At 45.1% G+C, this 22,800-nt stretch overlaps 2 protein-coding genes across 7 annotated transcripts; both read left to right on the top strand.

Annotated features, from left to right (window-relative positions):
* Positions 1-12,498: 12,498 nt before the first annotated feature.
* On the top strand, positions 12,499-14,545 carry LOC116213229. 5 transcript variants are annotated; one of them, XR_004158022.1, is made up of 3 exons: positions 12,677-13,165; positions 13,874-13,980; positions 14,120-14,545. XR_004158022.1 is itself a non-coding variant. In XM_031548094.1 (3 exons), the coding sequence occupies exons 1-3, from the start codon at positions 13,072-13,074 to the stop codon at positions 14,284-14,286; spliced, it is 336 nt and encodes a 111-aa protein (XP_031403954.1). In that variant the 5' UTR covers positions 12,677-13,071; the 3' UTR covers positions 14,287-14,545. The 5 variants fall into 5 exon arrangements, 3 of the variants coding, with proteins under 3 accessions (XP_031403954.1, XP_031403952.1, XP_031403953.1); XM_031548094.1 differs by having other exon boundaries at positions 13,906-13,980; XR_004158021.1 differs by lacking the exon at positions 12,677-13,165 and adding an exon at positions 12,499-12,667 and having other exon boundaries at positions 13,874-14,545.
* Positions 14,546-18,150: 3,605 nt separating this feature from the next.
* LOC116212726 (pentatricopeptide repeat-containing protein At2g13600-like) lies at positions 18,151-21,113 on the top strand. 2 transcript variants are annotated; one of them, XM_031547384.1, is made up of 2 exons: positions 18,151-20,284; positions 20,409-21,113. In XM_031547384.1, exons 1-2 carry the CDS (start codon positions 18,203-18,205, stop codon positions 20,499-20,501), a joined length of 2,175 nt encoding a protein of 724 aa, XP_031403244.1. In that variant the 5' UTR covers positions 18,151-18,202; the 3' UTR covers positions 20,502-21,113. The 2 variants fall into 2 exon arrangements, with proteins under 2 accessions (XP_031403244.1, XP_031403243.1); XM_031547383.1 differs by having other exon boundaries at positions 18,151-21,113.
* Positions 21,114-22,800: the final 1,687 nt, after the last annotated feature.

Here is a 22,800-nt window from a genome sequence, read left to right as displayed (position 1 = left end):
AATATGAAGTTTGGTGAAGTTTGCTTAAGGTTGGGTGGCGGTCGCCGGAAAACGGGATTAGTTTGGCCTTGTTTGGCCTGGTTTCTGGGCTGAGGGGCTGAGAGATTTTTCGAAAAATCGTCGAGCTGTGGATTTCTCGGTCGTAGGCGAGCTGGAGGTTTCCGGGTCTTGTTTGTCTGTGAGCTCCGGGATCTTTTTTGTCTGTCAGCTCCCCCCCCCATTCCCCCGGACGAGCTGCGGGTTTTTGTCCGAAAAGAAAAACCGAGAGAGAGAGAGAGAGAGAGAGAGAGTGCGTTTGCGTGTTCGAGGAGTCGCGTGCGCATAGGGGTTGGCGTGCGGCAGGCAGGCTCGGGCGCAGCGGCAGCAGAGGTCCCGAGACCGGTCCGTCCCTGCCAGGAGGAAGAAGAAGAAGAAAAGAAAAGAAAAAGAAAAGAAGAAGAAGACAGGAAGAAGAAGAAACGATGAAGAAGAAGAACAGGAAAATGGGGGGAGGGGGGCCTGGTCAACGGTCAAAGTTGTCAGACTTTGACCGTTTGACCCCTTTTTTTTTTTTTTTTTTTGACGCGCGTATAAATTGAAAATTCCATCTTCTTGATCGGACGTCGAAAAAATAATTCGAGATTGCCATCGTGTTCAGAAAAATTCGCTGATCGATATTGTGCGATGAATTTATTTTCAATCTCGAATTTTGTCCCGAATTTTGAAAATTGACGTCGATGTACGCGAAATTCGAAAATGTCCCAAATAAAATTAGTGTTAAATTAGGCAAATTGCTATTTCCAAAAATGTCCTAAAAAGTCGTGAATACTCGAGTAATTAATCGGAAATATTTCCCTCACGAGTGGTAAAAACGGCGATTTTGCCCCTCTGGAGCCGGTGGACCAAAATTGGGTGCTGACAGCTTGCCCCTCTTTGGTTGCGTGCTCGGATAGAGGGTGCAGCCAAAGATTATGAGAAGCACCCGTTCGGTCTTGACGACCACCTGGCCATTCTCCCAGATGCGACGGACCTGTTTGTGGGAGGAAAAAGACAAAGGATTCATGGCAAGGAAATGATACGGTGTGAATTTGTAACTTGAAAAAGCAAATGCAGGGCTAAAGTTCGAAAAGCAATAAATGCGGACACGAAGTCGGGGGATGCAGAGTCCCTAAAGCAGTAAATGCGGACACGGAGTCCCTAAAGCAGTAAATGCGGACACGGAGTCCGAGGACGCGGAGTCCCTAAAGCAGTAAAGATGGACACGGAGTCCGGAAAGCAGTAAATGCGGACACGGAGTCCGGGGACGCGGAGTCCCTAAAGCAGTAAATGCGGATACGGAGTCCGGGGACGCGGAGTCCCTAAAGCTGTAAATGCGGACACGGAGTCCCTAAAGCAGTAAATGCGGACACGGAGTCTGGGGACGCGGAGTCCCTAAAGCAGTAAAGATGGACACGGAGTCCTGGACGCGGAGTCCGGAAAGCAGTAAATGCGGACACGGAGTCCGGGGACGCGGAGTCCCTAAAGCAGTAAATGCGGACACGGAGTACGGGGACGCGGAGTCCCTAAAGCAGTAAATGCGGACATGGAGTCCCTAAAGCAGTAAATGCGGACACGGAGTCCGGGGACGCGGAGTCCCTAAAGCAGTAAAGATGGACACGGAGTCCTGGACGCGGAGTCCGGAAAGCAGTAAATGCGGACACGGAGTCCGGGGACGCGGAGTCCCTAAAGCAGTAAATGCGGACACGGAGTCCGGGGACGCGGAGTCCCTAAAGCAGTAAAGATGGACACGGAGTCCTGGACGCGGAGTCCGGAAAGCAGTAAATGCGGACACGGAGTCCGGGGACGCGGAGTCCCTAAAGCAGTAAATGCGGACACGGAGTCCGGGGACGCGGAGTCCCTAAAGCAGTAAATGCGGACACGGAGTCCGGGGACGCGGAGTCCCTAAAGCAGTAAAGATGGACACGGAGTCCTGGACGCGGAGTCCGGAAAGCAGTAAATGCGGACACGGAGTCCGGGGACGCGGAGTCCCTAAAGCAGTAAATGCGGACACGGAGTCCGGGGACGCGGAGTCCCTAAAGCAGTAAATGCGGACACGGAGTCCGGGGACGCGGAGTCCCTAAAGCAGTAAAGATGGACACGGAGTCCTGGACGCGGAGTCCGGAAAGCAGTAAATGCGGACACGGAGTCCGGGGACGCGGAGTCCCTAAAGCAGTAAATGCGGACACGGAGTCCGGGGACGCGGAGTCCCTAAAGCAGTAAAGATGGACACGGAGTCCTGGACGCGGAGTCCGGAAAGCAGTAAATGCGGACACGGAGTCCGGGGACGCGGAGTCCCTAAAGCAGTAAATGCGGACACGGAGTCCGGGGACGCGAAGTCCCTAAAGCAGTAAAGATGGACACGGAGTCCTGGACGCGGAGTCCGGAAAGCAGTAAATGCGGACACGGAGTCCGGGGACGCGGAGTCCCTAAAGCAGTAAAGATGGACACGGAGTCCTGGACGCGGAGTCCCTAAAGCAGTAAATGCGGACACGGAGTCCGGGGACGCGAAGTCCCTAAAGCAGTAAAGATGGACACGGAGTCCTGGACGCGGAGTCCGGAAAGCAGTAAATGCGGACACGGAGTCCGGGGACGCGGAGTCCCTAAAGCAGTAAATGCGGACACGGAGTCCGGGGACGCGGAGTCCCTAAAGCAGTAAAGATGGACACGGAGTCCTGGACGCGGAGTCCGGAAAGCAGTAAATGCAGCGGAGTATAAGGGAAGGTAAGGGCGGGGATGGATGCTAGGCGGTATGTCGGGGACGTCGGCAGAGGCAGATTGTCCCATTCCAAGTCGAGCTTGGTCGGGCGACGTAGGATGCCACTTGTTGCATCTTTGAGCCGTAGTCAAGTGGCCCCCCCATAGGGCCCTCCACTCGGCTCGAGGTTGCGATCTGTTGCATGAGTCAATCGCATGTCCGTCAAGGAGGAGATGCCCCTTGGGGTTCCATGCGTATCTGCCACAATGAAGTTGCTTCGTCGGTGCTCTGCCCCTGGGGTGGTGGTGTGTCTGATCTGTCAGAAGCCGGCTTTGCCGCTAGGGCGATGACTCGTTACTCTACCGGATGTCAGCTCTGTCGCAGTGGCGATTGTAGTTCGCTGGAGATGCCCTGATCGTGCGATGAGGGACTCAAACTCTAGGGTAGAGTGCCTACGTATCCCGTGGAGTCGGGAATCAGAGTCTGCCGTAGTTCCCGTGTTTGTTGTACCTGTGATCTTGACATCATTAGTAAGTCATGAGATTACTAGCGATTTGTAAGCACAGGTAAAAGGAAGTGTTTGTGACGCATGCTCTTCGGTTTCGGGTCGCCTGGGCGACTCGTGAAGAGTTTTTGCTTTGGGGATGCAAATGGGGGTACAGCTTTCTGAGGCCCCGATGCGAGGCCTCCGGGGCTCCTGTTGGCCTTACATGGGCATATCGAGACGTTCTCAAAGGTGCCCAAGCGGCTCTATCGGTTGTTCGACGCGCCTGTGAACTTAGGACCCTTCTCGTCAAGATCTCGAAGGGCGGCTGCGCTTGTGACCCGCGTGGGGATTTTTTTGCCTAGATTTGATCAGGCTCGGTCTGACCATTTCCAGAATACTATGACTAGACCTCAGAAAGGAATGTCTGAGATTTCGGCTTTGTGGTAGCCTGTTGAAGGGTGGCTGTGACCCATTCTGGAGTAAAGCAAAGACAAACAGAAAAGAGAAAGCTTGGGGGGAACGCGTTGCCCCAGGCTAAAAGGATACACGAGTTCACGCTTGCCGTGAGATGTACCCCCTTCTCTTCCGTCCTTCGGTTAGTGTTGGCTGTCTTGAACTGTTTGGATTGCGTGCTTGGTCGCCCGCTTTGCTTGAAGAAGAATCCGCCTTGGATGGTTGAGTTCGGTAGGATAGCCGATCGGGGATCGTGTTGGAGTAGATAACCTGGCCATTTCCCTTGGGGAGCCCTGGTCCGCGCAGTGTGCGAAGGCCCAAGGTGACTATTTCGTTTATCTCTCGTTTTACTCTCCTTTTGCTACGGTCACCCACCTCGGGGCCGTACCTCTCAACCTAAAGGGGATGAACTCTCCTTTTGCCAAGACTGCCCGCCTCGGGATTTTCAGTCGTGCCTCTCTTTTGCCCTAACTTTTGCCTAGATCGCCCCGAGGGGTTTTCGACCTAGCAGGCTCGATTCTTTTTTCTCTCGAGTTTGCAAGGGCGAAGGGTTCGAATAATTCGACCTCCGAGTGCGTTGTGTTCTGTCTCCGTCGAGGAGTTTGCGTTTGCTGCTTCCCTTTTTGTCGGGGTTTGTTGATTCTTCTTTGAATTGGCGGTGCCGGAGTTTTATATCTCGACGGTACCTTGTTTTGTTCATTGACGGGTTTTTCCCGCGTCTTTTCTCTCTCTCTTCATTGGCGGGTTTTTCCCTCTTCTTTTCGCTCTGTGTCTTTTTCCCTTGCAGCTGGGTTTATTTTGTGCCCCGTGTATTTCTTGAAAACTCCTCGACTTTGCATTGCGTGGTTGCTTTAGTGTGCCTTGCCCCATTTTGTGAAGGTCGGCCTTTCATGGAGATTTGGCTTCAGGATATTCGGAAGCCGAACTTCGCGTTGCTCGTCCTTGCAAACTTTACAAATGATTTCCCCTATCGTCTAAGAAGAAGAATAAGATTTTCCCAGGGATGCAGGTGACCGAGGTTGCCCCGGCATGGGTGTTGAACGCGGATGCCGTTCCTGACCGTGGAGGATGCCCCTGGGAGGATAGGTGCTCTTGAAGTCGGCGTACGTGCTTTGCTTCGGGGCCATGCTTGCTATCGACTGAGATGGTTGGGTTGACAGCATGTGACTCACTTAGTCGTTTTTGTCTTAGGCTTCGTTAAAAGGGGGTACTTCCACATCAAGCCTCTTTCCTATCAAAGTATAGGGAGAGAGACCTGATAAGAGTTCTCGTGGAAGTGCGAACCCGTGTATCGCTCTTCGCCTGTAGCCGGCGTGCCCCTGTGAAGTATGACGAAGAAGATGATGTATTAGGTGATTATACGGTGAAGTATGTGGTAAGAAATGTAAGGTGGACCCATGGAAAGTTCCCTCATCCAGCGCGCGACCCATGGGGTGCCGCGCGTGGGGGACACTCAATTTCGAGATCTAGTCATCGCCACCCCAGAGTGGGCAGACCGTTGCTAGGGGCCACATAGGTGTACTTTCCCCAATTGCTGGTTGGCATGCGCAGCCGTCCTAGGGAAGGCTCGAGAAGCTGGATCCCATGAGGACAGACGAATCGAACAATTCCGACAGAACCAACAGGGCATCTTCAGGGCTATCCTAGTGCGCCCGTGAAGGGCTCGTTCATGTCGGGAGCTTGTTTGGGAATGCACATAAATGTAAAAGAGAGTTTAGGGAAGGGTGCATGTTGCCCCAGTGGCTAGTTGATGGCCATAGTGGATGGTGGGCAGGATTCATTCTCCGATCGGAGATGTGACCGTGCTAGTGACTTTCGCGGCGGGTGGGCAGGGCCATGCTCTGTTCGTCGGAGATGTTGCTTGTGATCTTTTGCGGTTGAAGGATTAGACTTGCTCCTCGGAGTATCGCTTGGATGAATTTGAATCCAAGTCGATTTTGGATTTCAGATGAGCCTGAAAACAGTAAACGCGAGGTGTCAAAACCTGAAAGTAGTAAATGCGGGGCCGGAACCCAAAAGCAGCAAATGCGGGACCGAGGCCCGACGAGGGCCGAAACCCAAAGTGGTGTCAAAGCCCAAAAGTGGGGCCGGAGCCTGATGAGGGCCGAAACCCAAAAGTAAATGCAAGGCTAGAGCCCGATCCAGGGCCAGAGCTCGATGCGGGGCCGAAGCCTAATGCAGTAAATGCGGGGCTGGAGCCCGATGCAGGCCCGGAACCCGATGCGATAAATGCGGGATTGATAGGAAAGTGCAAGAGATGCAAAAGTAAAGGTCAATGCTGAGGAACAGTGCAGGGCACTGCAAAGCGGTGACTCTGATTTTTCTTGCGGTCTTGCTTTGTGAAGCAAGGATGGGGACTTAGTGTTGAAATCCCAAGGAGCTGGATGAGAGACGTTTGTTGTCTCAATTGCGGTCGCCCAGTATTCAGGCTGTCTTCTTGTCGAGAATTTCCTGCAATGGGAAAAGAAAACAATGAAAGAGCATAAACTGTTCAAGATTTCAATGTATGAGTGTAGGGAAGCGAACTGGCCTGGTAGGTGACGCGCGAGCACACCAAGAGACATGCATTGATATGTTAAGCATGCGTGTATGAGTTGGTGTGAACGTGCTCGGACATGTGTGAGGCACGCTTAGTTGCTAGTAGATACGCAAGGTCTTGCGGAGAGATGTGCACATGATCACGCGGTGATGCTCTTTGCGATGATTTGCACGACTTGTTGGTCATGCGAGATGAGTTGGACCCCTTCTTCGATTGGCAGCGTGATCGCGTTTAGAAGCTTCGTGGCGGGTGGGCTGGGACATGCTATGTTCGTTGGAGCTGTCGCTTGTGATCTTTCATGGAGGGAAGGTCGGTCTTGAGTGTTTGGAGTCCAAGGAGGTAGCAGAGAAGTGTTTCCAGTCTTGATTGTGGCCGTTTTGGATTCACGTTGCCTTCTTGTTGGTTATTTCCTGCAATGGGAAAAGAGGAACGATGAAAGAGCAAACTATGTTCGCAATTTTAACGCAAAAGCGTAGGGGATCGAACTAGCCTGGTAGGCGTCGTGCGAGCGTGTCGGGGTGTGTGCATGGGTAAGGTGGAGGCATGCTTGCACGACGCGGGAGGACGCACTCGGTTGTGCTTGTGGATGTGCTCAGTTGCGCGAAAAGACGTGTGCGCGATCACGCGATGACGCTTAGTTGTGTGAGATTAGTGAGAAGCTGGCTTTGCCAAGGAAGGTGCATTGGTCCTCAGGTCACGGCTTGCCTTGCCGTGAAAGTCGTGATTGGTCTACCTGCGAAGAAGGTCTTCACTCACTTGCATGGTGAGACGTTAGCTGTTATGCAAAACAGTAAATGAGTAGGATACATGCGATGCGTGAGTTTTTCAAAACTAATGCCGCCATTCACATTAACTCAAAACGATCGAAGTACAATGTAAATTTTATAAAATAAAGCCCTAAGCCAGTCTTCCACTACACTCGGAGTTTAAGCGAGCTCCTGATTGCATTTTTGTAGTTTGGCATGGGTCGGAGTAAGCTCCCATTGAGGTTATGGTTAGCCGACCAGTTCCACATCTTTCTCAGCAGCTTACTGACGAAGGTGATCGATCCTGTTGTTGGTGAGGTCGACTATTGTGGATGTGCCTGAAGTGGGGGGTGTCCTGACAGGTGTGCCGGTCTTGGTTTGTGGAGACTTGGTGGGAACCTGGTGCATTGACGGACTTTGTCGAGGCACGAACAAGAGACCGAGCAAGGCGTCTCTTACCAAGACGAAAGGAAGACTGCCTTAGGACTCATTCATATGAATGACACCCTAATTTTGTAAAACAGATGATGCGTGTGTGCGAAAAAAAATTAATGCCCACGGCTTAATACAAATTACAAGATACATCGCTCTTGAAATAGAAAAGATTCAAGTGGCACGCAGGCCGACTCAACGGACTGTTTGTCGAAACCGGGTTAGAGGATAGCATGGAGCTCCTGCAGAATGCATGGTTTTAGTGCTACAGGGACCGTGCTACGTAAGGATGGGGGCTCACGACTCAAGGGTGTCAATTCCTTGAAATCGAGCGGGGATCTTTGGGGGCCTAATCGACGGTCCAACCGTGCGACGTACCCTTACTCGGAACCCCTATTTAACCTATGCTCCTATTATCGGTCGTGGGACGCGACCCATAGGTACCTAGAAGCTAGTATGATATGCAATACATGTACGGGAAATAAAAGTGCGTTTAAGTAGATAAGCGGAAAATGCGGAAAACGATAAATAAACAAGCAAACAAAGCAAGCGGAAACGAGCCCGAACCCTCTAAGTGTCCCCAGTGGAGTCGCCAAGCTGTGCGCACCCGAATTTCGTCTCGTCGGGGCACGCAATGCGCGAAGCCTCATTGCAACGCGGCTTGGGAGTGTCCACCTTCCCGGGGACGCGCGACGAACGCACGTGAGAAGGAGTCGCCACTTACTGTTTACGACCCGTAGGTCGAGGGCCGTTGAGTCGCCCGGGTCTAGGGGTACGGGGTACACCTAAATGCTAAGGCAATGATCATGCGGAACCGAAAGTTCCGAATTCGGGGGTTCTATTACGTGCGGGCCTACATCCCGCACGCCCTTTCGGTACTCTAGCTTGCTAGGCTTGCCGTTTTGTTTATTTACCGTGTGATTTAAGGTTGCACTTGACTCGCCCGTTTTGACACCGTAAATTCGTAAGCACTCTCAGGCCTTTTCTGCTTATCAACCGGGATCCTTACATTGACCGAATGAAAATACAGGTATGCTTGCATAAATGAAGATACAGACGCTTGTACTGTGTTTTGGACCCGGTTGATTTGCATCAAGCCAAATATTCCTCTCGTGCATGCCGTGAGTCTTGAAGGACCGAAATAAAAAATAATGCAACGCGGGCTCATGGAGCCGGTGGTCGGGTCCGACCGGACCGACGGATAACTGAAGAATCGTTTGACTCTTGAGACAGCCGTGGGACAGGTCGAGCTCCCGGGTCATGTCCTGACCACGACTCATTCATCCAATCCGAGTTGTCTTTCCATTTAGACATCACTAAGATTGGGACGTTGAGTCGAGGCAAGACCCGATGCCGCACTCGGGTTGCGCGCTCTCAATGTGCATGGGCGTTGGACCCCGTGATATCGTTTCCTATGAGTTCAGGCTTGAACCGCGATGAATACAGCAAATAACAGAAAAGTACATGTTGCAAAGAGCACGTATTATCATGTTGCATACATATAATTACATAAACAAAATTATTTAAATGAGGCGTATGCGTTATCGGTGGGGAATCCAAGTAGGAAAAGCGATTGGATATCTTTGGAAAAATGTTCGCAGACGGATTTGGATAATTTTAAAGAACAGGGACGGATTTGAAAATTCGAAAAGTTCAGGGATTGGTTTGAAGATTCAGAAAAGTACAGGGACTGGTTTATAAATTCAGAAGAGTTCAGGGACTGATTTGCAAATTCAGAAAGGTTCAGGGACTGATCTGAAAATTCTAAAAGATGAGGACTGATTTGAAAATTCTAAAAATTGGGACTGTGTAAAAATTTACTGAAAATGTCCTAGGACTTATTTGAAATGAAATTGAAAATCAGGACTGATCTGAAAGATAAAAAAAGAGGCCCGAGGACTAAACTGAAACAACTCGGAAAGTTTCTTGGAATGCTAGAACAATTCTGGAAAATTCAAGGACTGATTGAAAAATGATAAAGTGACCGGGGCTTGATTGAAAATGATTTTGAAATTCGGGGCAAATCTTAAGAAAATAAAAATACTTCTTCTGGACTGAAATGTGACAAAACAGAAAGTTTGTAAAATCGAGTTCGGAGACAAAACGATCACCCACGCGACTCAAGAACATACACTGCACATTATATCCATCAAGAAAGCAATAATATTCAGGGAATGAGCCCTAATCATGCCACTAAGTTGAGAATTTACCTAGTTCGGAAAAGTTGAGGGGTGATTCTGTAAAAAAAAAAGTCAAAGATATGCTGGGCGAGTTTGACCGGGCCGGTCTGAACAGTATCGGGCCGGTCTGAGCTGGATTGGGCCGAACTCCGATGGAATGGACTGGGCCGAATGGAAGATTGGGCTTCGGAAGGATGGATGGGCCGAAGTTGGCGGACTGGGCCGGACCTGCAACAGAGAAATAATGGGCTAGTCCCGAGATGCGGGATAGGGCCTTCAAGAGTCGGGCTGGACCGTTGCCGAGTCGGGTTTGGGCTGTTTTGGCTTGCACAGACCCGAATGGTAGCAACAGACCCGACTGGAAGGGTGGACAGGCCCGACTGGCACAAGTCGGGTCGGACGTCGCCACGGAGGCTCCCGATGGAATTTTGAGGCAAAGTCGGCGGCATTGGACTCCTAACTGACTGAGGAGCACAGTGATAGGTGGCTCGTACCGAGATTCAACCCGAGCTGACCTGTGCGTCCCTTCAAAGTTCGGATCAGAGAAGACGACCAGAGGAACAGGCCCGACTGGCACAAGTCGGGTCGGACGTCGCCACGGAGGCTCCCGATGGAATTTTGAGGCAAGGTCGGCGGCATTGGAATCCTAACTGACTGAGGAGTACGGTGATAGGTGGCTCGTAGCGAGATTCAACTCGAGCTGACCTGTACGTCCCTTCAAAGTTCGGATCAGAGAAGACGACCAGAGGAACAGGCCCGACTGGCACAAGTCGGGTCGGACGTCGCCACGGAGGCTCCCGATGGAATTTTGAGGCAAGGTCGGCGGCATTGGATAGCCAAGGGACTCCTCTAGGTGACGGTGGTGGTCGTTTGTTCCCAGAGTTGTCGGGTCGACCCGTACAGTCCTGCAAAAATCACCGAAAACAGAGCACGTCTGGAAACTAGCCCGACTGGGCAGTTTTCGGGTCGGAATTCATAACGGTGGATTCCGATGGAATATTTGAGCGAGGTCGGTGGCTCCCGACTCCTAACTGACCCCTGGAGGTGGTCGAAGTGGTCGTTCGTCGAAAAGGGTCACGGATCGACCCGATCTGCAAGAAAACCGAACAGACAGTCAGAAACGCCGGCCCAACTGAGCAGTTTCCGGGTCGGAATTCATAACGGCGGATTCCGATGGAATTTTTGAGCAAGATCGGTGGCTCCCGACTCCTAACGAACCCCCGGAGGTGTTTGATGGGTTTTGAAAGTTCAGACCGACTCGAAAAGGTGAGAAAACAGGGCTGGAAGTTTTGACCCGGGAAGGACCAAATCTGTCCAGATTTGTTCAAGGCTGGTTCTATGGTTTAGAGGCTTCAAACTTAAAATCTAAGCTCAGAAATGGATAGAGGGGGTCGAAAACATGTAGAATATGAAGTTTGGTGAAGTTTGCTTAAGGTTGGGTGGCGGTCGCCGGAAAACGGGATTAGTTTGGCCTTGTTTGGCCTGGTTTCTGGGCTGAGGGGCTGAGAGATTTTTCGAAAAATCGTCGAGCTGTGGATTTCTCGGTCGTAGGCGAGCTGGAGGTTTCCGGGTCTTGTTTGTCTGTGAGCTCCGGGATCTTTTTTGTCTGTCAGCTCCCCCCCCCATTCCCCCGGACGAGCTGCGGGTTTTTGTCCGAAAAGAAAAACCGAGAGAGAGAGAGAGAGAGAGAGAGAGTGCGTTTGCGTGTTCGAGGAGTCGCGTGCGCATAGGGGTTGGCGTGCGGCAGGCAGGCTCGGGCGCAGCGGCAGCAGAGGTCCCGAGACCGGTCCGTCCCTGCCAGGAGGAAGAAGAAGAAGAAAAGAAAAGAAAAAGAAAAGAAGAAGAAGACAGGAAGAAGAAGAAACGATGAAGAAGAAGAACAGGAAAATGGGGGGAGGGGGGCCTGGTCAACGGTCAAAGTTGTCAGACTTTGACCGTTTGACCCCTTTTTTTTTTTTTTGACGCGCGTATAAATTGAAAATTCCATCTTCTTGATCGGACGTCGAAAAAATAATTCGAGATTGCCATCGTGTTCAGAAAAATTCGCTGATCGATATTGTGCGATGAATTTATTTTCAATCTCGAATTTTGTCCCGAATTTTGAAAATTGACGTCGATGTACGCGAAATTCGAAAATGTCCCAAATAAAATTAGTGTTAAATTAGGCAAATTGCTATTTCCAAAAATGTCCTAAAAAGTCGTGAATACTCGAGTAATTAATCGGAAATATTTCCCTCACGAGTGGTAAAAACGGCGATTTTGCCCCTCTGGAGCCGGTGGACCAAAATTGGGTGCTGACAGTCGCAATTTCCTACAGATGTACAAAGGTTTTGCACTTTAGAGCCCCTTTCAGATTTTTGACCAGGATCCCGCTAATATGACTGCGAATTAGATTTCGCCGTAACTTTGAGGCAACTGCAGAGGAACCAAATCCGAAAATGCAGTTTCGATCCAATGTTAACGCAGATGATATCTCTTGCGTACTGAAAATGACCATCATAATAATTGAGGAACGTAACGTAACGTAACCCTCTCTCTCTCTCTTCCCCCGAAGAAACAAACAAGACCCTTTTGTATTTTGTTGGGACGTGGTGAGGTTTGATATAAGGCAGGCTGTTCCAAATTACTCTTGTGGTGATGGTAATATGTGGCCCCGTTGTGTCTCTTCATGTACACACCCATGTTACATATTCGAGGGCGGTCTCAGTCTTCAAATTGGAACAGTTGTCTTCATTGTTTCCCTTTCGTAGAATAGTACTTGTCTCTGGTCACCCGATAGGGTCGGCTCGGTAGTTGAACGGCACAACTCTCTTAATAATAACTCAAACTAGATGATGATTTGCACGATACACTGAATTAAAAAAAAAAAGAAGCTAAATAAAATATTTTAATAATACTTAATATCGAGTACGTTATGCTTGTATTTTAATAATATTGAGTAGGTAATTACCTTCTCAATATAAAGAGCATTCTTGATAAATTCTGCACTTGGTCGAACCAAAAGATCAACACAGACATATCCGGTTTGCTCTTCTCCAAAAACCTAACAGCGCCAAGGAGGCATCAAATCATAGGGAGGCTTGGTATGAAAAAACTCAAGAGACTCACACTACTTAGGTAATCCCCTCTTTGTCAATGGTAAGGAAAAGAAAGACTCTTTTCAATTCCTTTTGGAAAAAAAATCAAGAATAGATTCGCTTCATGGAAAGCAAAAATCTCTCTTGGGCCGGCCGGGCAATTTTAATCAAATCTGTTATTTCTAGCATGCCCATTTATACTATGTCTCTCTTTCGGTTGCCTAAATCCATTCTTAATAAGATTAACTAGGCTTCTAGACATTTTTGGTGGGGGTAATTATGAGGCCCCCCCCCTGAGTTGAGACAAGCTGTGCAAACCCAAGCCAGTGGGAGGACTTGGCTTTAGGCGAGCAGCTGGCATGAATAAGGCTATGCTTTCGAAAACCATTTGGGCTCTTATTTCTAAAAATGATAGTCTCACAATGAGAGCCATGGTTGCAAAATATGGCAAATTTCCCTACTCCATCAAACAGATCAGCTGCGACTCATTCATATGTGTGGAAGGGAAAACAATGGTGTCAAGAAACTTTCGAAGCAGGTATGTGCTATTCAATTGGTAATGGTAACTCCATCTCTGTTTGGAACGACCCGTAGATCTTTGGTATGCCAAACTTCAAACCAATTCCTACTTTTGATATTCATATCGACCAAGATATCAAGATAAGAGATCTCATGCTCTTCTCCCCGACTAGATGGAATGTACCATTGATCATTAATTTGTTTGATGATGAAATTGTGAGTAACATTCTTAATATTCATCTAGCTGCCTCTAAATTTGCTGATTCTATTAGCTTGATTCCTAATGCCCACGGTGAACACCCGGTTAAATCTTTTTATGCTTTAGACCAAAAAGACAGGTTCAGCTCTCATTCGTCATTCAATTGGAGACGCCTTTAGGCGTTGAAAATGCACGAGAGACTCAAAATCCATCTTTGGAGACTTGCTTGCGAGTGCCTCCCCTGGTTCTCGCAAAGTGAAACACCGTGTTCGCTTTGTAGAATTGGTTCCGATAATTATGTGCATCTTTATGGTGAATGCATCTATTATCGCATTGCATGGAGAAAATCGCCTTGGAATTTTATAGTAGATAACGTTCCTCATAATACTTCGTCTGAGATTGTCAGATTTATTACTCAACCTCCTGTGGTGCTATTGAATGACTGCATTGAACCTTCATATTTTATGCTATATGGGGCTATTGTTCTTTATACTTTATGGAATTTGAGGAACAAATGTTTATATGCAGGCGGTAAGGCTGACATTGGGCTTGCACTTCAGCAGATTCGTTGATCTTTCGTGGAGCACTTGGGAGTTCAAACCCAGCACAAGCACACTGCAAATCTTCACTCTCAGGTCCTTCCCACCGCTGACATACTTGAGGCCCCACCATATGAGCCGCAATTCAGCTAGCCATCTACTATTTATCGCTGTTACAACTCCACCACTCCCCTCTCTAGTGTTCATGACTAAACATGGTGGAAAATTCACACAGATGCAACTTGGAGAGACTCTAAGGCAGCAGCCATTGTTGGTATAGCAAAGCCCCTTAACGGAGATATATGTTGTTCCTGGTTCGCTCATATCACAGCAGCTTCTCCAACCCACGCGGAAGCACAAGCCATTCTTATAGCTGTCTCCTTAGCTCTCAATCACAATTAGTCGAAGAACATTGCTTTAGTCCTAGCTAATGCATTGCTTAATCCCTGGAATGTCCCTTGGGATATTAAGAACATTGTCTTAGATATTAGGCTACTGCTTTCCTCTTTCTCGGATTGACGTTGTACTTGGGTTCCTGCTCCTCCAACCTTCATGCGCGCGATCTATGCCAATTTGGCATTTGATCAAATTTTCTTTCCTTTTATATGTTTGAGGATTACCCTTGTAACAATGTCCAATAATAATATTATTCAATGTTTATTCAGCAAAAAGAAAAAAAAAGGTAATTACCTAACATAAGTATGGTCAATAGAATAGTCATAATGAGAAAATATAAAGAATTTATACTAATAGAACAGTCATATAGCTTCGCTTAAAATTCTATAATTAGCTTATTTTCGATATTGACTCATAAAGTCCAATATTAAATTGTTTCCGGAAAAATATAAACCTAACTATATGAATTTAGAAAAAAAAATTAAAACTATTCAACTATTTTTTTATGTGAACGTGCAATTATTCATCGAAATAGAACGGCTAATTGCATGTAAGCATTAGTTTGCATAGAATAAGAAAACAATAATAGAGCCTGAAGGGAGAGAAGAACCTAAAGAAGAGAGCTCAGAGGGGGAGTAAACGGAGTACGGAATTTGTAGTTTTATATCAAACAATTTATAGGCTCTTATACTATAAGTAAAAATATGTAATTAGAAACACCATATATGAATTATTTAATTCTTAATCTCAAATTGATAAATAGTATTATACTGTGCATATTTCAAATTTTTCTTATAATTTAATAATTTTCAGATAAGATATAGTTGCAAATTATTTCTTCAACAATTAAATACGAAAATTTCCTTCCTATCCAGTAAACAGGGTAGGCCTTTCCATTAGGCCGAAAAGCCAGTCGCTTAAGCCCCCAAAACTTTAGGCCTATAATTATAAGAGAAAATGATATATATCTTATTTATAGAATTATTGTATTTGTACATCATAATTAAAGCCCCTAATCCCTAATAAATTTCAATCCATCTTATTTACAATTTTTTTTGGCAAGTATCTTATCTACTATAGGTACTTAATTTTGACTCATCGGGCTTGGTTATGAGAAGCCATCATTTGTTTGATGATAGCATGTCACATAGAATTTTAGACTATTTCCTTGACTCTTGGTTGAGTGTCTTTCACTCATCTTATTTAATATAATAACCTATATAAAATACATAAACAAAAAATGATGGGTTTAATAATTGTAAAAGAAAACAAATCAATTTGGCCCCGCAAATTTGCATATGTATTTTCATTCACGGAAATACAAGTACAATAAAAACGCTGATAATATTAGAATGTTGAACACAATCGGCACAAAAATAAGTTCAATATAAAAATCTTAAAAAATAAAATACGTAAATATTCAAATACTATTTTTTTTAATAATTTTTTAGTATGAGCAAAGTTTTATTTCATTAATTTCTCATTTTCTGGGCATAATAATTATTCTATTTTATAATTATGTGATAAATTTATGATTGATATTGATATTTAAAATGTTATATTTATATTAGATGCACTGCTACATTTTTTTTACCAATACTGCATGGTTGAGTAAGTCGTAAAATATATTTCTTAACTAATTCCTCGAATTGTTAAGATAATTAATTTTTCGATTCTCCAAGTGTCTTCTTTTATGTGAAAATAAATTAATTAGCCTCACGCAAATGAGAGTCCTCCATTCAATCAACAAGAGCCTTCCACATAGGATTTTCGAGTATTCCCCTAAACTCGATTCTCTATTATTTAATATAGACATGAATTTTCATATTATTTCATTAATCTCAATATTACATTTTCAATGAAAGTCCTCCTCTCATACAAAAATCAGAATTGTGTTCCGGCGGATTTTGTTAAAAATTCGATTAACCGTTAGCGCTCGCGCAATGCGCAGGATTCAAGACTAGTTTACATTGATAGTCAACTACTACCTAATTATTTGCACAATCCATATTTTTCTCCAATTTATTCCTCACTTTCCCCATAATGCCTAATTAATTTACTGCTATATCTAAAATTTCTTGCAATCCAATTAATGTCTCTTATCGAATTAACAGAACATCACCAACAACGTGTCGGTTGAGTGGTAAGTCGCTTAAACCCCTGTAAAAAGGAGAACACAAGTTCGAATTATCATCAACCCTCGTAACTTTGTTAACTTCTATAAATTATCATCAAAAATAAATTTAAGACTTCAAATTATCTTGATTCTCACGGCGCGGCCACCCCCAAATCAGAAGTCCTTTATATATATATATATATAAACTAATCTTCTTTTTATATTTTTCACTCTTTCTCTTAAACATTCTCAGCACATCAACAAAGTATCAGTTATTCTACTTTATGTTGAGAGGAATTGCAGAAATAACAATACGCTGAGGTACTTTAAGTTGACAAGATCTTAACCGATCTTTCTTAGTCAAGCGAAATGAGAACTAATTTCTAGACTCAGGTTCTATTATTCTATCATTATATTATCTTAATTTATGTAAATTTCAGACTTTAGTTCATAATTGATTGGCACAAATTATAAACAAATTTTAAAATAAACTGATTATAAAAGTTTCCTTAATAACTTTGCATCTCAAAAAATTAAAAAAAAATTACGTAAAAGTCTATAGTAATTTCATTATATAAATTAAAGGCATCTTATTAGAGTTTTGCCTTAGGCTTCACAATGTATTGGGTTACCCCTCCCAGTAAAATATTTCACTATAATATATATATACATATATATATATATATAATGTAACAAATGATATCTCTATATTTGTTGTATATTCAATTATACATCCACTTTCCTTAATAATTTAATAAGATAATATTATGAATATATTCTATTACGGCAATCTATATGAATATTTTCTTAATAAATATATAAAATTTCCTTAGTATAAATAATGAGGTGGTATACAAGAGAGCTCGATTCAAGTTTTTAAACGTGAAGTGGTATGAGATGTCAGTTTGTGACATTGTTATTATATATACATATATATATTCGAGTTATCACGAAACTACACAAAAATACTTCTTATCGTACCACCTATATGGTCTATATGACCCAGCTTAAGTGTCTCTTGACACCCCTCGGGAAAAAAAAAATTTTGTCTCTATTATTTGATAGTGATAGTGGTAAGTGAGAGGAAGGAACGTATGTCCAATTCAACTTTCATGGTTGATGCAAACTGTACATGCAGAAATGGGAAAGCTTCCAACTGATATGATTTGCTTACGGGTGGATCGAACTAGTAGCCAGGCAACCAAAAAGATACGATCGCGAATTCCCACCATATTCTAAGCTTTTCAAATTGATTCCTGCAAGTGCGATGAAATATTCATAAAGTACCAGCTTTTCCAACACTTCATATTCATTGAATTACACAGTGATAAAAAGAGTAACTGGCTTTCCGCAATCGATCCTATCATATAGATATCCCTCCAAGTATTGTTTTTCGATCTTAAACAAATCATGATCAACTTCTTTTGATAATTGCGGTAACGAGAGGTTTTCCAAACAATCCATGCACATTTTGGTTGTCATATCAGATCACATTGTTTGGTTTCGCATGGCAGCACCAGACTAATTGCTCCATTGAGCAGCACAATTTTTTCATTTTCGAGTTCGCAAAAAAACAGAAAACAAAAACAAAAAAGAGAGAGGGGGAGGGGGAACTCTAGGGGTCAAAATGAGACGAAATAAGAAATTAGGGGCATTTCCGAGAAAAATAAGAACGTTAGGGGCCAGAAAGATGCTCTTCGTTTTCAAATATGGACCGAACCGCGTGCATCGTTTCCCTCCAAAACCAACGGTCATGGCTCTGTTCTGGGACATGTACGCCCAACTAACTTAACTTCCTCTTCCGACATGGCAGTTTCACTGAGGAGCCTCTTGTCCCTGAACCCACCAGCCAGCCTCACCGCCTATGTCGACAAGTCTCTCTCCCTCTTGAGAACCCTCTCCACCGAGGGGTCTCTCACGGAGGGAACTGTGCTCCACGGTCATTTAATCAAGAAAGGTCTCTCCTCCGAGAGGTTCATAGCAGTCAAGCTCCTGATCCTGTACTTGAACCACCGGAGGTCGAGAGAAGCTGATCAGATCCGTAAGGGCTTTGATGGCTTTGATCTGGTCGTGCAGAATTGCCTCATAAATGCCAATTTTAAATGGGGCGAACTCGACGAGGCCCGCTGCCTGTTCGATGAAATGCCTGAGAGGAACGAAGTCTCGTGGACAGCAATGATCTCGGGTCTCATGAGTTGGGGAAGAGTGAGGGAGTCAATTTGGTACTTTGAAAGAAACCCGTTCCACAATGTGGTGTCGTGGACTGCCGGCATTACTGGGATGGTGCAGAACGGGCTGAATCTTGAAGCTTTACATCTCTTCAGGGGATTGCTCCAGTCTAGGGTTAGGCCCAATAGCGTGACTTTCACTTCCACATTTAGGGCGTGTGTAGAGACAGGCAATTTTAGATTGGGGATGAGTGTGTTGGGTTTGGTTGTAAAAGCTGGTTTTGAGCATTCTGTCTCGGTTTCTAACTCGTTGATCACGTTATTCTTGAGGATGGGTGAGGCCGATCTTGCTAAACAAGTGTTTGATCTGATGGAGGAGAGAGACACTGTCACATGGACTGCGATCCTGGATATGTATGTTGAATCAGGGGACTTGGCAAGAGCCCGGAGAATTTTTGACGAGATGCCAAAGAGGAATGAGGTCTCTTGGAGTGCTATGATTGCTAGGTATGTTCAGAATGGGCTTCCTGAAGAAGCATTGAGGCTGTTCTCTAGAATGATTCAAGAAGGGATCAAACCAAGCATCTCTTGCTTTTCGTCAATCATATGTGCATTATCGGACCTAAAAGATTTGCGGGCAGGGACGAATTTCCATGCCCATGTTCAAAAAATTGGTGTGGAGCCATATGTTTTTATCAGTACTGCACTCATTGACTTATACTGCAAGTGCGGGAACACAGGGGCAGCGCGACTGGTATTTGACTCGATTCCATCCAAGAATGTGGTCTGTTGGAACTCAATGATATCTGGTTACAGTCTCAACGGCCAAATGGAAGAGGCCGAGAAAATGCTCCAGAATGCTCCAGTGCGAAATAATGTCACTTGGAATGGTATAATTGCCGGTTATGTGGAAATTGGACAGTTCGATGAGGTATTTGAGGTCGTGAACAGGATGCTGTTGTCGGGGGAAGTTTTGAGCAAGTTCACATTCTCGAGTGTGCTTTGTGCCTGTTCAAGCACAGCCTCGTTGGAGAAGGGGAAGAATTTTCATGCGAAGGCAATCAAGCTTGGGTTCTTGGAGGACGTTTATGTGGGCACGGGATTAACGGATATGTATGCAAAGTGTGGTGATATGATGAGTTCAAGAAAGGTCTTTGACCGGATACCCGATCAGAACGAGTTTTCTTGGACTGTGATAATTCAAGGGCTAGCCGAGAATGGGTTTGCGAAAGAATCTATTGAACTCTTTGAGGAGATGGAGAAAACTTCCTCAATCACTCCAAATGAACTGATGCTCTTATCAGTCCTGTTTGCGTGTTCCCACTCAGGCTTAGTCGATACAGGGTTGTCAATCTTTAATTCAATGGAGACAAGATACGGGGTAAAACCATGTGCAAGGCACTACACATGCGTGGTGGACATGCTCTCTCGATCAGGACGACTATCTGAAGCAGAAGCCTTCATCGACTCCATGAAGGTTCTGCCTGAGGGCAACGCATGGGCTGCCCTATTAAGTGCGTGCACAAAATTCGGGGATGAGAAATTAGCGAAGAGGACTGCTAGGAAGCTCTCAGTGATTGCTGAGAAGAACTCTGCAGCAGGTCATGTTCTGCTCTCAAACATGTATGCGTCCTTGGGAAAGTGGGCCGAGGTGATGAACGTCAGGAGGCTGATGAGGGAGAAAGGGTTGAAGAAGAGTGGTGGGTGCAGTTGGATCGAGGTGAAAAGTTCAGTTCATTCGTTTTATTCGGAAGATGGATCTCATTCTCAGTTTCGTGAGATATATGAACTGCTAGAGCTACTAAGAAGTGAGATGCTAATTGTTTGTTAGTTCACTGTCTCAGAATTCAACTGCACAGAATTTTATTCCCATCAGCAGCACAACCTACTTCATGGTTTCGACAGCTGATTTGGAGACATCAAGGTTGTACAATTGACCCACAGTCGAGCTGCAGAGGGAGTATTGCTGTTTAAAAAGCACGAGCAAGAAATTTTTTGGTTGAATTCATCAACTCGGTGGCCACTGATGGGTGGAACCTCATCGATAATGGTGTTATCTATCTATGTAACTTGTGCAAACCAATGAAGTCGAGGATTCTTTTCTGACTAAAGAAAAGTCGGGAATTCTTTCATGTGATGAGATGACTGTTCGCCCCGGTTTCTATACAACAGACATACGTCAATGCAGATTCAGCCCTGGACCTGCAGATTTTTGCGAGGAGGAATTGGCACGATTGGATTTTAGATGAGTCTCTCCAACTCTGATTGCATTTGGGTAGATCTGATGCAGCCCTTCCTTCCTCACAAGGCATCCACTGTGGCAGCCGCTCGAGATCATTAGTAAGACGTCACATAGAACTGCTGCTCCTATGATTGACCCCTCAAGGCTGGGCAGAGGCAGCTGTTTCAGTATGTTCTTTGTGCTTGTATATATCATATGAAATCCAGGTGTATGTTCCTGTAAATCGCTAACACCACACATTACACTCTTTGTATTCATTCACGCCGAAAAATAATAGTGATGAAATTTTGCTTCAGCCAAAGAAAAATGAACTCTCTATCATACTTATTTGTGACTTGGGCAATGGGCAAGGAAGATTTCGATTAAGTAATGGGTTATATGTCGGACAGGACAGATCTGTATCATAGAAGCGGCCCAGAGCTTCATTGGCTTCACAATCCTATCGGCTAAGCTTCTCTTCACATGGTGTTCCTCTAAACTCTGGCTCTTGCATATCTCCTATAGGAAGTCGATCCAGACACCGTTTATCCTGGTGGGCACCATTGGAATGCTGCAGTCATTGTACAATGTGACCTTTCCGGAACTCGTCCAGCTGGATTGCATAGAGCTTCAGCTGTTCGTCCCGTAGATGGATCTCATCAGTTCTGAATGGCTTTGTCCTGTCGCATCTTAACTGATATTCCAAGGCCCGCCCTCAAAGTGTGACCGCACAGAAGTCCTAAGAAACATAACGCCCTAAAAGTTCTCCCTGCTGTTAATGGCACTGATGGGAGTCCTGAAAGTGTTCCTGTTCCCATAGTTCCTCGGGAGGTCAGTCACATTCTTTGCTAGACACTCGTAGCAACCAATTACTAGAGAGTTCAGACCAGTGAGCGAAAGAACCAGCGCCCTGCTGATATGATCCAGGTATAGATTGAAGATACCATTGCGGGAAGGGCCGGCGATGTTCGCCTCTTCACCGAAGTTATCCTAAGTGGGCTCCAAAATAATATTTTAAATAGGTTGTTGGTGACCATACAAATATGGTGGTGACCTTCAACACTCCACTGCCCAAATAAAAAAAAGAAACCGTGAAAGGAAAAGGAAAAGCAGATCAAGAGTTTTTATGATATAAATTCCAAAATTAATATTATAAATTCCAAAATTAATATTCGACGACTGTTATCCTTAAATAAGGTCTCAAGTTTTAATCAAGTAAATAGAGAAAGTTTACAATTGGTAAAGTTTTATTCTTTAGTGAGTTGACTTAGGTTTGAACTCCATTACTTTAGGTTTTCGGATACTAGAGATACACAAAAAAAATATTCCAAAACTAATCATTTTAATTAAGTTAAAAAAGGACCCGAGAGTTTCAAATTACAAATTAAAAAATGTAAAAAAAAAGGAAAGGAAGAGAGTGGGAAAAATATTCCTACTCTCCCCCTGGTACCGTAATGGGACCTAAAATCACATCTTGTATAAATACTAAGGATGAATCGCCATGGGGAGACTCCTTCAAAAGGGAATGTTTTAGAGACCAATGCTAGAATGCCATGTCATAGTGTGTTGAATAATTGTCCATAAGATTCCTCATTTAAATAACAATAATAATAAACATAATTTGGGCCTTGGGCCCCGAAAATAGTCGCTAATTTGAACAAATGAAGATAGCCTAACCGATTTGGTTTGGTTGTCTAGATAGATAATCGCTGGCCAATCAAGGAAGTTTGGCTGGTTTGATTTGATTATTTAGGGAGTGAGCTGTTTAGGGTTTAGTTGATTAATTAGATCTAGATGTTATGATCTGTGAAGGGCTCATGTGCGAGTACCCATTCAAGACCCATCTTTGCCTTGCTTCTCTATTTTCACACAATAGTAGCCTCTATATGGATTGCATTCGGCTCCGCTTCTTAGTATTGACTGGGGTCCACATAGAGTTAGTTACAAGAGGTGGGAACATACAACATTGGAAGGATTTCTGCAACTGTATCTGTGTTTGTTATATGTGCTTTGCC

The sequence above is a fragment of the Punica granatum genome, chromosome 7, assembly GCF_007655135.1.
Source record: "Punica granatum isolate Tunisia-2019 chromosome 7, ASM765513v2, whole genome shotgun sequence".
Taxonomy (NCBI): Eukaryota; Viridiplantae; Streptophyta; class Magnoliopsida; order Myrtales; family Lythraceae; genus Punica; species Punica granatum.
This window is presented reverse-complemented; position numbering and strand designations above follow the sequence as displayed.

Bases quoted from the DNA above. Each gene is read 5' to 3' on its own strand.
- LOC116213229 (XM_031548092.1), top strand. From the start codon at position 12,987: ATGAATAAGGCTATGCTTTCGAAAACCATTTGGGCTCTTATTTCTAAA. The intron at 13,166-13,905 runs GTATGTGCTATT...CTTGCACTTCAG, and splicing joins TCAAGAAACTTTCGAAGCAG to CAGATTCGTTGATCTTTCGT.
- LOC116212726 (XM_031547383.1), top strand. From the start codon at position 18,203: ATGGCAGTTTCACTGAGGAGCCTCTTGTCCCTGAACCCACCAGCCAGC.